The sequence below is a fragment of the Cricetulus griseus genome (genome assembly GCF_003668045.3).
Source record: "Cricetulus griseus strain 17A/GY chromosome 1 unlocalized genomic scaffold, alternate assembly CriGri-PICRH-1.0 chr1_1, whole genome shotgun sequence".
NCBI classification, from domain to species: Eukaryota; Metazoa; Chordata; class Mammalia; order Rodentia; family Cricetidae; genus Cricetulus; species Cricetulus griseus.
In genome coordinates this window covers 189,529,417-189,546,301 of record NW_023276807.1, presented here as the reverse complement: position 1 = coordinate 189,546,301, position 16,885 = coordinate 189,529,417, and the positions used below count along the sequence as shown (strand labels likewise).

The 16,885-nt window shown below is 41.7% G+C and overlaps 1 protein-coding gene across 5 annotated transcripts in view; it reads right to left on the bottom strand.

The window, feature by feature from the left end:
• The window catches only part of Cacna1d (calcium voltage-gated channel subunit alpha1 D), a 435,186-nt gene that overhangs the window by 136,464 nt on the left and 281,837 nt on the right, over positions 1–16,885 (bottom strand). For all 5 annotated transcript variants that reach the window (XM_035452228.1, XM_035452230.1, XM_035452232.1 and 2 more), the window contains exons 5-6: positions 4,464–4,606; positions 52–204 (exon numbers count right to left, since the gene is read on the bottom strand). In XM_035452228.1, coding sequence (XP_035308119.1) covers positions 52–204; positions 4,464–4,606 — 296 coding nt within the window. The remainder of the gene's footprint in view (positions 1–51; positions 205–4,463; positions 4,607–16,885) is intronic.

The window sequence follows — 16,885 nt, the reverse complement described above, 5'->3', positions numbered from 1 at the left end:
CCCAAACTAAAATGTTTTCATGTTTGGTTAATAATTATTGTCACTACTCACCTGAGTCAGCAAAAAAACATGTTTTGTGCATTTTCCCAATAAAAAGTTCCAATCCTATAATAGCATAGATGATAATTACAAATAATACCAAAAGGGCTATATGAAGGAGGGGGACCATGGCTTTTATAATGGAGTTCAGAACAACTTGTAAACCTAGGAGAGAGAAAAAATCCATTTGTAAGTTAGGAAGACACTTCAAATGTATCATAAATATAAATCCTAATGATGCTTGCTCTATTTATGACATACAGTAATAAAGTGCAGAGATATTTCAAAGCTGTTAATTAGTACGAAGCCCAGATATGAGATGAGATAAAAATGGACTTTTAGAGATCATTTAGTACAACTCCCTCACTAGACAGATGTGAAAAACTAAGGCCCAGAGAGGAGTAGCTAGTAATAATATCATTTATTCACTTATATACTTTTTTATCCATTTAACAGAACTACCCAAATATGCAAAATATGGGGAGTAGTACTTTGGATACTATAAAGATGAATTATACAACGTGGCTCTCTTAAAGAGGTTATAGTCTAGAAGGAAATGTAAGGATTTAACAAATTACTCTCAGGTAGTATGCAAACACTATAGGAAACAGCAACTGGAAAAACCAAAGAGGAATAAGAGCACTGTCTCTGAGTAGAGTGAGCACAGATGACCTGAAGTAGTTTACCACTTGTCTGGGCCTGAAGACAGATCCCCATAGGTAGGCCTAGCAGAAAACCCAGTGCCGAAGTAGGCAGCATACAGTGTGAGCTGGGGTGGGGGTGTTGTCACAGCTAGTCATCAAGGTCACCAGCAAAAAGGTCACAGCCATGCTGTTCCGGGTTTTGAATCTGGGCTTGTTCTCAGACCTGAGGCCACTACCAAAAGTTGCCTCAGAGAGAGCAAGTGGACAGCAATGTGCTTAAAAGTCAGAGATGGGTTAAAAGAGGTGGGGCTCCAGCAAGGCTGGGGTGCAGAGAAGGGTGGGGCCTGACTTCAGCTATAGGCTAGCAGGAAGAGAGGGAGCCTTATGAGTGCTCCAGGGATCTCAGCCAGGGTTGGGGGCAAATTACAGCTGTCTTCCATCCCCACTCCCAAAAAAGAAATCCCTGTAGGATGGGGGAGGCAAGCAGGGACAGCAAATAGTTGAAAGTGACCTTAGAAAGGTTGCGGTTGACTACTCAGTGTGATATTAGGGTGAAGGTGTCCTGCAGCTAAAATGTGGGCTTGAGCAATGAGAGATTCAATACAACTCAGAGCTGTGATGCAGGGACAGAGGCCAAGGAAGAAGACACAGTGACAGGGAGGGAATAGAAGGGAAGAAAAAGCAAGATCCAGAGCCTGCACTAGAACTGGGCTTCATGGCTCAGTGCTTAGCATCTTGCACTGTCCCCACCACTCAAGCATGAGCTTCTCTATGGGTTATTCATCCCTTTTCTTTCTTCCCCTTCTTATTTTCCTAACATTTATTCAAAGATAGAAAGAAAAAAGAAGAAGACGCTGAGTTAAAACCAAGCAGTGGCAGGAATAAACCAAGAAAAAGAGAAGAAACCCTAGCAGTTACAGCGGTGTGTTTCCCTTGGTGAGTGCACACGGGAAGAGGCAGCAGGCAGACAGGGGGGAGGCTGACAGATGGACTTCAAGTCCAGCAAGACCCCGTCTCCCTAAAGCCTTCTTTGCAGCTAAAATTCTAGGCCCATCTTTAAATGTTCAAATGGCTTCTTTTGAAAACAAGGTTAACAAGATGATTTTTAAAACTTTTGTCTGCTGCAGGCAGTAAATGGAGGGCAGGGAGCACTGGCTCCCATACACATGGACAGAGTTTCTTGACTGCTATTCTAGTATTTTCCTTTCTCTTTCACTATTTTTAGACATGGATAAGGCCATTCTAAAGTGCTCTTAAACTTTACTGAAGTGAGTCATTTGTTTCATCAATGTATTCATGGTTAGTGTAACTACTGTATTTCAGATTTTGGCCAAACTTATGAGATAATATCAAGTTGCATCACAGACTGAGCACATATACTTTCATTACATTCAGTTCCTTGGGGCATAATCAACACACTAAGACAGCATGGGAAGGCTTCCCCTTAGTTGTATGAGTTCAAAAGTCACTATCTCCTATGAGCCTCACTGAACTCCTCAGGAAGACAGTGAAAACAAGCCAGAGGATCTCCAGTGCTCTTTCCCGTTTTCATGGTCTTGGATTATAGTTTTGTTCTTTCTTTTGTTTAAGACAGGATCTCACCATAATGCCTTGGCTTGAATTCCCTCTGTAGACCAGGCTGGCCTCAAACTCACTGAGATCTGCCTGACTCTGCTCCTGAGTGCTGGGATTAAAGGCGTGCACCACAACACCTCGTGCTCCTAGATTCTGATAAACATTTACGAGATAATACAATGTAGGTGAACAAAGTCCCCCCACCTCACATACACACTACATTTTTAAATAATAATTTTCTAATGAGCTTGTGAGATGGCTCTACAGGTAAATGAGTTTGCTGCAAGCCTGATAACCTGAATCATAGTAATAGGAAAGAAATGAACCTTCACGGTGTGTACCGTGACACCCATGCATGAGCGTGTGTGCCTGCATGTGTGTGTGTCTGTGTATATACACAAATAAAAATGTAATAAATTTAAAAAAGTAATTCCACGAGACTCAACTATCCCCCAACTATGCAGTTGCCTTTCCCTTAGTGACTATATACTCGGGTGCACACAAAAATTCGATTCTGTGGAACAGCCTCACTCTTCAGGAGTGAGGAGACAGTGCTTTACAAGTATAGTCAGACGCCCCGGGCATGTTCAATGTTAGAGAAGAAATCACCATGTCCAGAGCTGAAAATAAGATGGCCTGAAAGTCCCGATTCCTCTCTCCCAAGCCCATTCGGACCTGAGGCAAATAGTCCCTGACAAAGTCAGCTAAAATACAGGCTGAACGTCAGAGCCTTGTTTCTCTCTGGTGACCTGTGACAGAGCGAGACACAGATCAAACTCAAATAGCCTTGTGTCTTGGAGGAATGAAGAGCAGAAAACTTTTCTGCCGAGTTTATGGAGCGCTAACCCTTCTGTAGAAAACTCCTTAGCCTGAGGAGTCAAAGCCAAGCCAGGCCAGCTCCAAGAGTTTTCACAGGCAGGACCTCTCACGAGCCACAGTTCCGTGTCTGCACGCAGCACACACCACAGGCAGGCTGTCCTGTCATTTGCTCTTTAGGGGAAAAAAGCTGTCATGGTTACTTTGAAATTAGATTAAGCTGTGACAACTAAATCTGAAAGAGCATATTTGCTCACTAAGCTGCTCATTCCATCATATTACACTTAACAGTGCCAGCCATTGCCAAGGTATTTCTATTTCTCTCAATTGCTTCCAGACAGTTCTGTGGTTTTTGACTTGCACTGATCTTTTTCAATGAAAATAAATGAACCATCTGGAAAAATAAGTACACTTAAAACACCACTTCCTACATTTTAAATGTTAAATTTGGAAATGTAGTAGTTTTTTTGTTTGTTTTGTTTTTTCCAGGAGTTTGGTTTAATAAAACTTCATGAAGACAGTCCGGGAGGAAGAATCAGCGTTCTGATGGCTTTACGAGTTGTGGAAAGCAGATGTAGCCAGCAGTCCCGTATCCTTACTCCCACTCTGAGCAGTTCACCTCCAGGACATCTATACTCTCAAGGCCCCAGAAATGCAGTCTTACCAAGGGCAGAGCTGGAGAGGCAAAGGCCAGGCAGCTTCTTAAGGAAGGGTCTTCCCTCCCAACCTAGGTGAGACTCAACTTGCCCAGAGGTCAGAGTCAGAAGCCAAGCACTGACTGACATGGTAGAGTCTACTGGAAGGCACCAACTCCCTCATACTCCCGCTAGGGTCTTCCTTCGTGGGAGCTCTAATGCCACCATCACACAGGGTAGTGCTGTGCTCTGTACATAGGTGTGGAAACTGGCACGTTCATTCCTCTTCTCAGAGAGGGACAGGTGTCATCGCTAGTGATAGGGCCAATCAGAGTTTCCAAGTCCAGCCCCACCCTGTTGCTCCCCACTCGGAGCCCTCCAACTTCAATACTGCTACCACGTCTAGGTGAGGCAGACTTGTGAGTAGGAAGAAGACCATAGAATACCATCAGAGTGCAGAACTAGACAGGAAACTAGAAGCCAGAAGCCCAGGTCACCTACTGCCACCCAGCCTCTCTTTGTGAAAAGACTTCTGAAAAGCAGATGACAAAAACCACCTGTTCCTCTTTCAGGAATGTCCCAGAGAGCCAGTGATGGTGTCAGCCTGAGTCCTCCAGCATCAAGGAAGGCCTACTGCTGCTGGGCCTCTACTGGGCACAGGACAACTCACCTCAGAGAACTGTTTCCTGATGCTGAGACCCACCCAATAGGGAAAAGGCAGTACTTCTGGGGGTAGGAAGCAAAATGTGCTTACTGGGCACTCCTGATACAAGTCGAAGTGGTCTTAACACTCGGAAGGCACGGAGGGCTTTGACATCAAAGCCTCCTGATTTGCCACTAGAGTGGTTCCCGCCTTCTGTTTCTTTGGTTAATTGTTCCAAAATTACACTAAACAATCTGAAAGAGAAAGAGAGAAACATGTGTTAGTCTGTCACCCAGGTAAGCAAAACAGTGTGATAATAGTAGTTATTTTTGAACAAGGGCTAATTCTGGGTGGCTGCTAACTAAATGAAAGGAAGCTCAACAAAGGCAAGAACCCGGCCATGGAACCCCAGCCTGCCCTGCTACTTGAAGTACCTCAGATGGAGGCTACTCACATCTGTGTTCATACCAACAAAGCAACCAGAAGCAGGGGCTCACTGAGGACTCCAAGAGAACAAAAGCCACTGCCTTGATGACAATAATCTTGGTAGACATAGCTTGTGAGGCCAAGCTGTATGCATCTGGCCACCATGCTCAGACTCACAAAAGCCTTCTATAGCATTATCAAGACTCCTTTATATCCATGTGGAAACAGAGTTGATGGGAAAAGCTCATCTGCTCAAGATCAGGCCACCAGTGGCAGAGGTAATATTTGAATCTAGGAGCTGTGGATAAGATATAGGCTCCATGAGAGCAGTGAGTTTTCATTTGTTCATTTCATCTGTTTTAGTTTAGCACCTAAAACACTTCCTGACACATACAAAGTACTCAAGAAATGTCTGAATGAGTAAGGAGATGGACAACTTCAAAGTCCCACATTTTAATGTGTTACACTGCTCTCAGCACAATCACTGACACCCGCCACCTGCAGCCTCATTGATGTATTTGTCAAAACAATATGAATCACAAAGGAGCTGCAGTGTGCAAAGGCTAAAAGTTATCTAAGGGAAGGCATTAATATCGCCATTTTCTCTTCTGAAATGTGAGTAATGTTATATCTGGCAGCAATGATAAGTTTTTTCCTACTCTCTAAAGGTTTTCCGGATAACACTATTTTGGGACAATCTTCTCACTTGACAGTTACTTTTGCTTTTTTAAATAAATATTTATTCTTTGGAATGGTTGCTTGTTTTTTTTTTTTCAGAGTAAATATAAATTTGCCCATTGCAAATAGCATTAACTTTGGCCAATCAGATTGTGGGAATGATTGGCCTGGCAACAAAGAAAAGGTTTCTAAAGTTTAATTAGTAGCCCAAACAGAAATTCTTCCCCCTCCTTGACAGGCCTCTGGGTCACCAAGACACTAGGTCCATAAAGCACAGGGTGGTCTGATTGCTGGCCTGATTGGGTACAGCTCTGCCACCCCAGGGCATTTATTTTAATAACAGACAGCAATTAGCTGTTACGAGGGGAAACAGGCTGGTCTCTACCTTCTTGAGCTTCTGGAGAGCTAGCCTGAGTTCTGACTGGGGAAACTGAACACAGTTATGACAGGTTTCTTATTATGTTGGCTTTTTAAAAGAACTGTAAACTCCTGCAGCAAAGCTAATATTAAAAAGCTCTCCTCCAAAACCAAAATTCACAGCTTCAGAGAAACCAAGTAAAAGGAAGAATGACAAACTTCAAACTGCAAATATGGAAGCCACAGGAATGTTCAACCCAAAGGGTTAGGAAATCAACTTCTGCAGGTGGTGGCTGAATCCTGCTCCCAAGCATGGAGTGACTGAATCCTGCTCCCAAGCATAGGGTAACTGACTGAAGACTGCTCCCAACCATAGGGTGACTGACTGAAGACTGCTTCCAAAGCATGGGGTGACTGAAGCCTGCTCCCAACCATGGGGTAACTAAACAGTGCTCTCAAACAAGCATGGGTGACTGAAGACTCCTCCCAAGCAAGCATGGGTGACTGAAGACTCCTCCCAAGCAAGCATGGGTGACTGAAGCCTGCTTCCAAGCATGGAGGTTTTTCAGTGGGGACCAATGTGGTTTTTCACAGTCATTTCATGCCCCATTCTTCAACAGTGTCCTTGAAAAATAGGTGAATAATGTCCCCCTACTACAAAAGAGCTGGTCAGAGAGAAGCTTGCTGCCACTTGTAGTTGGTATGGGTGGTGGAGCCTCTCTTCTCCAGGGCTCAGTTTCCCTCTCAGTACAATGAGAAAACTTAAGAATCTCAGAACTCTGCCCTCCTTGACCTCAGATTCTACAGCCTATTTCTCTCCCACTTCTCGGAGGAGGAGGAGGCTGAGGCAGCAGCACCATGTGCCTCAGCACCTGAGCACATATGGACAGTAGAAGGAAGCAGCAATATGGGATCCTATGTTACTATTAAAATTTACCTCAAGAGGAGAAGAGGACATACCCAAACTGACCAAGGCTAGGTGTACCAAAATGGGGACACCGTGCTCTTCCTCACAAAAAGTGACAAGCATGAATGCTTAAAATATCTCTTCACTAAGAACCCAGAGGAGTGGGGTGAGAGTTGATCCAGACCAAGGTTGCTTTAAAGGAAATAACTTAAGCTATGGTAGGCCCCTTGGTCGTTGTGCGCTCACACTAATAACATAATGGCTCTATTAGTGGGAATCTAGACAAAAGTAATAGGTCACCATGGAATCAGAATGGAAAACTCATTGGACAGAGAAACCGACTGTAGTTGGAAACTTCAGTGACTGGGAATTTGATTCAAAGACATCATAATGTTTTTTTCTTCTCTATAAATTTTCTCTTCTTCTGTCACAACCAACCATAATTTAGCAAGAATTTTACTTCCTGGTTTTTTAAATTTTTTTTATTTAAATTAGAAACAAGATAGTTTTACATGTTTGACCCCATTCCCTCTCCCTCCCCTCCTCCCCTGCACCCCCCCCACAAACACCCTACCTATCACCATTTCTGCTCCCCAGGGAGAGTGAGGCCTTCCATGGGGATCTTCAGAGTCTGTCATATCCTTTGGGATAGGGCCTAAGCCCTCCCCCGTGTGTCTAGCTGAGGGAGTATCCCTCTATGTGAAACAGGCTCCCAAAGTCCATTCCTATGCTAGGGATACTGATCTACTACAAGAGGCCCCATAGATTTCCAAGGCCTCCTCACTGACACCCACATTTATGGGATCTGGATCAGTTCCATGCTGGTTTCCCAATGATCAGTCTGTGGGTCAAGGGCTCCCTCTTGTTCAGGTCAGCTGTTTCTGTGGGTTTCACTAGTGTGGTCTTGACCCCTCTGCTCATCACTCCTCCTTCTCTCAACTAAATTCAAGTTCAGTTCAGTTTTTAACTGTGGGTATCTGCTTCTGCTTCCATCAGCTACTGGATGAAGGCTCTAGGATGTACATAAGTTAGTTATCAATCTCGTTATCAGGGGAGGGCATTTAAGGTAGCCTCTCCTCTGTTGCTTAGATGGTTAGCTGATATCATCCTTGTAGATCTCTGGACATTTCCCTGGTGCCAGATTTCTCTTTAAACCTATACTGGCTCCCTCTTTGATGATATCTCTTATTTTTCTCTCCTCCATTCCTCCCCATATACAACCTTCCTGATCCCCTATGTCCTCCTCACCCCTCCTCTTCTCATCTTCTCATTTTCCTAGTTCCCTCTTCCCTCCCCCATGCTCCCAATTTGCTCAGGAGATCTTGTCCCTTTCCCCTTTCCCAGGGGGACCATGTATATCACTTTTAGAGTCCTCCTTCCATGGGGTGTGGATTATAGGCTGGTAATCCTTTGCTCTATGTGTAAAATCCATATATGAGTGAGTGCATACCAAGTTTTTCTTTTTGAGATTGGGTTACCTCGCTCAGAATGGTTTCTTCTAGTTCCATCCATTTGCCTGCCAATTTCAAGATTCTATTGTTTTGTTTTGTTTTTTTCTGCTGAGTAGTACCCCATTGTGTAAATGTGCCACATTTTATGTATTCATTCTTCTGTTGTGGGGCATCTAGGTTGCTTCCAGTTTCTGGCTATTACAAATAATGCTGCTATGAACATAGTTGAAAGGTGTCCTTTTTATATGAATGTGCTTCTTTTGGGTATATGCCTAAGATTGGGATTGCTGGATCTTGAGGTAGACTGATTCCCATTTTCCTGAGTGGAAATTCCCATACTGATTTCCAAAGTGACTGTACGAGTTGGCACTCCCACCGGCAGTGGAGGAGTGTTCCCCTTTCTTCACATCCTCTCCAGCATAAACTGTCATTGGTGTTTTTGATTTTAGCCATTCTGACAGGAAAAGATGGTATCTCAGAGTTGCTTTGATTTGCATTTCCCTGATGGCTAAGGATGCTGGGTGTCTTTTGGTCATTTTGGATTCCTCTATTAAGAATTCTCTATTTAGTTCTGTACCCCACTTTTTAATTGGATTGTTTGGTGTTTTGGTGACTAGCTTCTTGAGTTCTTTGTGTATTTTGGAAGTCAGCCCTCTGTCAGATACGGGTTGGTGAATATCTTTTCCCAATCTGTGGGCTGCCGTTTTGTCTTGTTGACTGTGTCCTTTGCCTTACAGAAGCTTCTCAGTTTCTGGAGGTCCCATTTCTTAATTGTTGATCTCAGTGTCTGTGCTACAGGTGTAATGTTCAGGAAGCTGTCTCCAGTACCAATTCGTTCAAGGGTACTTCCCACTTTCTCTTCTAAGAGGTTCTTTACTTCCTGCTTGTTTGTTTGTTTGTTTGGTTGGTTGGTTTTTTGTATGTGTGGTGGTAGGGACTGGGTTAATATTTTCGATAAATAATCTGTGAGGTTTTTTTTATACTAATGAAATACCATTGAGTCCAGGTCTACCTTAAGTTACTTTTATATTTACAATCAATTTCACCACAGTTTATTTTACATATGAGAAATGTACCTGTTTAAATTAGCTGAGTTATGACAAATATGTTAGGAAGTGCCACAAACAGCCACTGTCAAGGTGGAGGCTTGCAGGGTTTCAAGCAGCCCTCTAGGGACACTCACTGAGCATGGCTACCACTGAAGGACTACTCACCTACAGAGGCTTTTCCGTTGTCTAGAGACTATGGAATAGAATCATAGAGTATGCTTTTTTACTTATCATATTTTTTCTGAGATTCACCAAGGCTGTTACATTTATAGATTTCTTTTACTGTTAATATTCAATTAAGTAAACACATCATTATGATTTTTTTTATCGATTTACCTATCCTATGATATTAAGCTATTTTCAGTTTTCTTCTACTTTGAATAAAGTTTTTCTGTGGACATGTGTTTTCATTTCCTTGGATAAATACCAGAAAACTAGCAATATAATCACATGGCAAATGTTTATAATACTGGAAGACAGGAGGGGAAAATCTTTCGAAGTGGCTTTACTGCTTCCAGTTTTAGAAGTGGTGTACAAAAGTGTCAATTAGCCCATGTTTTGGCAACCATTTGGTCTCTTTACACCCAGTAGTCCCCGCAGGCACACAGTGCTGTTAGTGTGGTTTTAATCAGCATTTCTTCAATTAGTAACAATGTTCAGGGGCTAGTTGGCCAGCCACATATTTTTTAAATGAAGATCCATTCAGATATTTTGCCCATTATGTAGTATGCTATCTTCTTGAATGGTCCTTTATACATGCTGAATGTATATATCTGACCAAGTAATTGATATATATTTTTACTCTCTGTGAATATACATCATATACATTTTGGGCCCTCTGTGAACTGCTTTTTCTTTTCATTTTCTTCACACTGGCTTTTGAAGAAAAGTTTTAAATTTTGATAAAGTTGAGTCTTTTCATTGTCTCTTTAATGGGCACTGCTTTTGGCCTCTTTGTCTTTTGAGAAAGGATCTTACATATCGCAGGCTGGCCTTGAACTTACTACATAGCTGAGGAAGACTTTGGTTGAATTTTTGAGCCTCCTCCATTTGTGCAGGGATATAAGGAGTTCACTACCAGCATCTGTGCCTTAGAAATCTTTACCTCACTAGGAATCATAAACATTTTCTATGGTATTTTCTCCTTGAAGTTTTATAGTTTTAAATTGTAAATATGTGTCTATGGTCCATGTGAAGGCAACATTTACACATGGTATGAGGTAAGAATAGTCTTTCATGTTGACAAATGATTGTTTCAGCACTGTTTACTGGAAACAGTTTCCTCATACCATTGAATCATCAAGGCATCTTTTCCTAAAATCAATTGATAGCATACACATGTGTCTATTTCTAGACACCCCTATTTGATTCCATTGATCTTTATGTCAACTCCTAGCATCAAGACTGCACTATCTTGACTCCAATAACGTTAGAGCATCCTATAAGATCGGACTCCAGTTTTGTTCTTAAAGATTCTTTGGTCAGTTTAGAGTCTGTCTAATTTCCATACAGATGGTACAAAAATCTTGCCAATTTTCCAAAAGTCTGCTAGTATTTAGGTTAGGATACAATCTATACCTTGATTTTGGAAGAAGTTGAAAAACCTAAGAACATCAAATCTTCATATACATACATACATACATACATACATACATACATACATACATATATGGTACCACACTCTGTTTTCTTCAGCTCTTCTTTGGTTCCTCCCACGAGGAATCGGCTATTTTAGTGAGCTATCCATAACTAAATATTTGATACTTTTAGTGCCACTGTAAATAGTAACATTTAATACTTTCATTTTCTAATTGCCCACTGCTAGTATTTAGAAGTTAGTATGCTTTTTATAGTAACTTTTTATATCCAGAAACACTGACTGTTATAGTCATTCAGAAAACATGATTCTCTGTGATTTTTTTTCAGTCTTAAATTCACTGGGATTTATTTTGTGGCCCAGAATATTAACTCGCTTGATAAAGATGTCATATGCATGCAGGTAAAAAGACTGTGTAGTCTGCTTTTTTTTTTTATGGAGAGTTCTTTGAAAAGTCAAGGTGGTTAGTGATGATGTTCAGGTCTCCCTGTCTACAGGTCCTCACCACACAATAATAGCACAGACACTAAGATTAACAATTAATAAATGGGACCTCCTGAAACTGAGAATTTTTTGTTAGGCAAAGGATACAGTCAACAAGACAAAAACGGCAGCCCACAGATTGGGAAAAGATATTCACCAACCCGTATCTGACAGAGGGCTGACTTTCAAAATACACAAAGAACTCAAGAAGCTAGTCACCAACACACCAAACAATCCAATTAAAAAGTGGGGTACAGAATAGAGAATTCTTAATAGAGGAATCCAAAATGACCAAAAGACACTCAGCATCCTTAGCCATCAGGGAAATGCAAATCAAAGCAACTCTGAGATACCATCTTTTCCTGTCAGAATGGCTAAAATCAAAAACACCAATGACAGTTTATGCTGGAGAGGATGTGAAGAAAGGGGAACACTCCTCCACTGCCGGTGGGAGTGCCAACTCGTACAGTCACTTTGGAAATCAGTATGGGAATTTCCACTCAGGAAAATGGGAATCAGTCTACCTCAAGATCCAGCAATCCCAATCTTAGGCATATACCCAAAAGAAGCACATTCATATAAAAAGGACACCTTTCAACTATGTTCATAGCAGCATTATTTGTAATAGCCAGAAACTGGAAGCAACCTAGATGCCCCACAACAGAAGAATGAATACATAAAATGTGGCACATTTACACAATGGAGTATTTACCCAGCTGGGGGGGGACAATGGAATCTTGAAATTGGCAGGCAAATGGATGGAACTAGAAGAAACCATCTTGAGTGAGTTAACCCAGTCTCAAAAAGATAAACATGGCATTTACTCACTCATATATGGATATTAAACATAGAGCAAAGGATTACCAGCTTACAATCCACACCTCCAGAGAAGCTAGGAAGCATGGAGGACCTTAGGAGAGACATACATGGTCCCCTGGAGGAGAAAGGGACAAGATCTCCTGAGCAAATTGGGAGCACAGGGTGAGGGGAAATGGAGTTAGGAGAAAGAGAAGAGGAGAAGAGGAGGGGGGAGGAAGTCATGAGAGGCCAGGAAGATTGAGTTGGGGGGGGAACAGAGGAGAGCAAGAAAAGAGATACTTTAATAGATGGAGCCATTTTAGGTTTAAAGAGAAATCTGGCACTAGGGAAATATCCAGAGATATACACGGATGGCCCCAACTAAGAATCTAAGCAATAGGGGAGAGGCTACCTTAAATGCCCTTCCCCTATAATAAGATTGATGGCAACCTTAAATGCCATCACAGAGCCTTCATCCAGTAGCTGATGGAAACAGAAACAGAGACTCACAGCTAAGCACTAAACCAAATTCCTGGAATCCAGTTGTAGAGAGGGAAGAGTGATGAGCAAAGGGGTCAAGACCATGCTGAGGATACCCATAGAAACAGCTGACCTGATCAAGGGGGAGCTCATGGACCCCAGACTGACAGCTTGGAAACCGGCATAGGATGGAACCAGGCCCCCTGCATGTGGGTGTCAGTTGGGAGGCCGGGCAGTCTATGGGGCCCCTGGTAACAGAACAGCATTTATACCTAGTGTACGAATGGACTTTGGGAGCCCATCCCCCATACAGGGATACTCTCTCAACCTAGACACACAGGGAAGGGCCTAGGTCCTGCCCCAAATGATGTGACAGACTTTGATGATCCCCATAGAAGGCTTCACCCTTTCTATGGAGCAGAAGAGGGATAGGATGGAGGTTGGTGGGGGGCATGGGAGAATGGGAAGGAGAGGGAACTGGGATTGATATATAAAGTAAGATTGTTTCTAATTTAGATAAAAAAAAAGAAAAAAGAAGTTGAGTCTTGTTTTTAATATGTGGTGATCTGATAAACTCATGGTGTTATTATAGGATGCTGCTGTGTTAACCCTTCCATCTTGTTATTTGTTTTCTGGTTTTTGGGTTTTTTTTTCTTCTCTACATTTTTTCTGAATTGCCTTTTTTGTTCTTGTGTTTCTTGCAATTGCATTTAGTCTTCACTGTTGCCTTAACATTAATAATTAAAGCTCTGTGTTTCTGGTGGCTCATGTAGGGAAAGTGTCAACAGAAGTTTTCTGTGAAGGGAGACTCAGTAAATATTCTAGGATTTGCAGACTGCAGGATATCTGGGGTCACAAATCAACTTTGTCATTAAACATCAAGTAGACCAAACAGCCACACATATAGTATAGCTGGATTATAATAAAATCTTATTTGACAAAAGTAGGTAGCAAAATGCCTAGCTAATATGGAGAAATAGGCTTAAAGTAGAGATGTCTCTGGGCCCTGGGGTGGAGGGTGGGTAGCTTGCCAATCTAGGCTCCAGGGTTTACAATCTGCACTTTTAATTGCTCATCATCTATCTATCTTCAAACAGCGTCTTATCATTCTAGGTACTGTACACATACTTGACAACACCCACAATGATCTTCCTGTCCCCTGTGCCGCCATCATATATTTTACTGCTGCCAAGGTATAAATGTCAATGTGTTGTTATTGTTTTTGCTTTAGACAATTACCTTTAAAGAGATTTTTAAATGAAAATAAATATCTTTAAATTCACCCTGCCTGGAGTTCCTCATTTATGGATCTTCATTTCTACCTGATGTCATTTTTCTTCAGCCTGAAAAGCTATCTTTTAACATTTTTGGAGGTGCAAGTCTGTCAGTCACGAAGTCTCAGCTTTGGTTTGTCTAAAAAAGTTTCTAGTTTGACTTGGGTTTTGGAAGGAACTTCACTTGATGAGAACTCTATGTTGACATCTCCCCTAGGATTCTGAGGGTGCATCTATTGTCTTCTGCCTTGTACTTGAGATGTCTTTTTTTCTTTTATCAGATTCTCTTTACCTTTTACTTTTTAGCATTTTGACTGTGGTTATAATGTGCTTTTATATGTTTTTTTTTTATCTCCAACTTCTGAGTTCATTTTCCATATCTTGGAACTTTCTTTTCTGTTGTCTTCTCCCACCCTTTTAAAAATGATTTACTGATGTCTTTATTATGTATATGTGTATGCACTTGTATGTGTTTTATGTGCACCAAATGCAGGTAGGTATCCACAGACACCAGAAGAGGGCATTGGATCCCCTGGATCTGGGATTACAGAGCCGGCTTGTGGGTTCTGGGAAGCAAATCCAGGTTTTTGCAAGAGCAGCCAGTACTCTTAACCATTAACCATCTCTTCTGCCTTTCTCTTCTTCTGAGACTCCATATATACATGTTAGAACATTAGATAATTCACAAGTTAGTGAGGCAGTGTTCAGTTTTTCTTAATTTGGTATTGCCTAATATGCTACTGAGCCAAACTTAGGAACTTCTCATTTCAGATGTACTTTTCAAAACTTGAAGTTCCATGTGTTTGTTTCTTTCATTGTTCTTTCCCCATTGCAGTTATGTATTACCTTAAGTCCATAATCACAATCATAGCCACTGTTTTTAGACCCTTATAAGGTCCCTTGCCAACATCTGTGTAGTTTCTGGGTCTGTTTCTAGTCTTAGAATCTCCTCCTGTTAATGGTCACACTTCTTCATATTTCCAATATTAGCGGCCTGCAGGTGAGGCACTAGATCATCTAAGTATTTAGATTTTATTTTTCCTTTGAAAAGTCTTGTTTCAACTTGCAGGTAATTAAGTTACTTGCTTATCAGTTCTTGCTCCTTCAGGCTCCTTCTCAAACACTCTTATCTAAGTTTTAAGGAGTCTTTACTCTATAACAGGGATAGCAGTTTTTCTGCAAGGGACTGGACAGTAAATATTTTAAGTCTTTATAGACCTGGACTCCTCAACTTGATGATGTCAACAAATGAGTTAGCTATGATACAATAAAACTTTATTTATGAAAGTAGGTGGCAGGCCGGATGGACTAGGATTTGGTCCCCTGGCTATAGTTTACCAAACTCTACTCTAGATGCAGGTTAACGCCACTACTAAAGGCTCTTCTGGGGTGTTTACTGACAGTCCACGGTGTTCAATGCAGTAATTTACTCTGTGTATTTGGATGACAAACACCTTTCAATCTTGGGGAAACTCTGGTTATTATTGATTTTATAGTTCCTGTTCCGTGTCTTTCTCTTTTCCCTAACAATCTTCTTTGGCTTCATGCAATGTAGCTTAGTTTCAGCCCAAACTCCAGAGGATCCCAAGGCACATGCTAAGAGCTCTCTCTATTATTCCCTGACTGGTTCTCTCCCTTCCCATTTTATGTTTCTCAGGTCTCCTGAAGTTTACCTCCTAAACCTGCTTCCCTGTTCCTGTGCTATGCTGTTGTGGGGAAAGAAGAAATGGAGCTAAGCATCTCCATTCTCTAGCTGAATAAAAGTCCAGTGGCAGGAAAGATTCAAGATTCTTACAGAACCAAGAGATCTCCCAGGCTCCAGCTTACCACTCCCTGACAGATGTGCCAAGTAAGAGGAGCTATTTGCTTTCATGCCTACCTGCCACCTATTCATTTCAGATGCATTACCTCTACAATGCAGCCTTAGATGCCAATATACTATGGGAAGTTTTGCAAAAACTAACTTTCTTCCCCTTAAGTCTAACCATCCAATGAGCTAACACTTCTTAGTATAAAAGGACACCCCCAAACTTAAGCTGCCCTCCAAAGAGGCAGAAAACGGTCATCTCCAATGAAAAATCAGAGGAGTCATGATACAAAGAGACAATCCAAAAGATAACTCAGCTTGCTCAACTGTAAAAGGCAGCTGAATAAAGCCACTGATATGAAAGCAGAGGGATGATTTTAAAAGCTCTCTCACAACCAGACAGATGGCTCAGCAGTTTAGAGCATTTGCTGCTCTTGATGAGGACCTGGGTTTGATTTCCAGCACCCACATGTGGCTCAAAACCATCTGTTACTCCACTTTGAGGGATATGGCACTTTCTTCTATCTCCTGTAGGCACTAGACATGCATGTGGTACATAGATATACACAGGTGAAACACACATACATATAAAGTAAAAATAAATACATCTTTAAAAATCACTCTTGATCAAAACAAGCATACTTTTAGGAGTAACTCATATAGCCCCAGAACAGGGGTTACCATCTTGTCTTCCTTGGTGGCTATTTGCTTTAGAGACCTGATTCATGTCTCCTCTGCTGGCAATATCTCCAGGTGTGGAAGGAACAGAACAACATAGACCTCTATTTTTCATTCTAACATTCTCCTTTAACTAAATCTACCAGTGTCTTCCTCTTGCAATGGGGTTTTGAAAGAACACCTGCTTCTCTGCATTTCCTAGTTTATTTTATTTTATGCCAGATACATGGCAGTATTTAGATACTTGTTTTGTTATTTAAAATGGGAAAGTGGCATGTCAGAGCTTCTCCCACAAGTCAGCATAAAAACATAATAGCCTTGCTCAAGGGATATTAAACAGCTAAGTACCCCACTGCTTGGAAAGCTTTATCATAGGATACCCATGTTTTTAACTAGCAGGGTGCTAAGTTTTAGGAGCTGTATTCACTTGACTCCACCCACTACCAGGGCAAGTCTATTTGTGGAGACTCAAGGCCCTGTGAGGTGAATCATCTCTCATTAGCAGCTGAGACTTCCTCCAACAGCATGTTACTGACTTCCCCAACCAT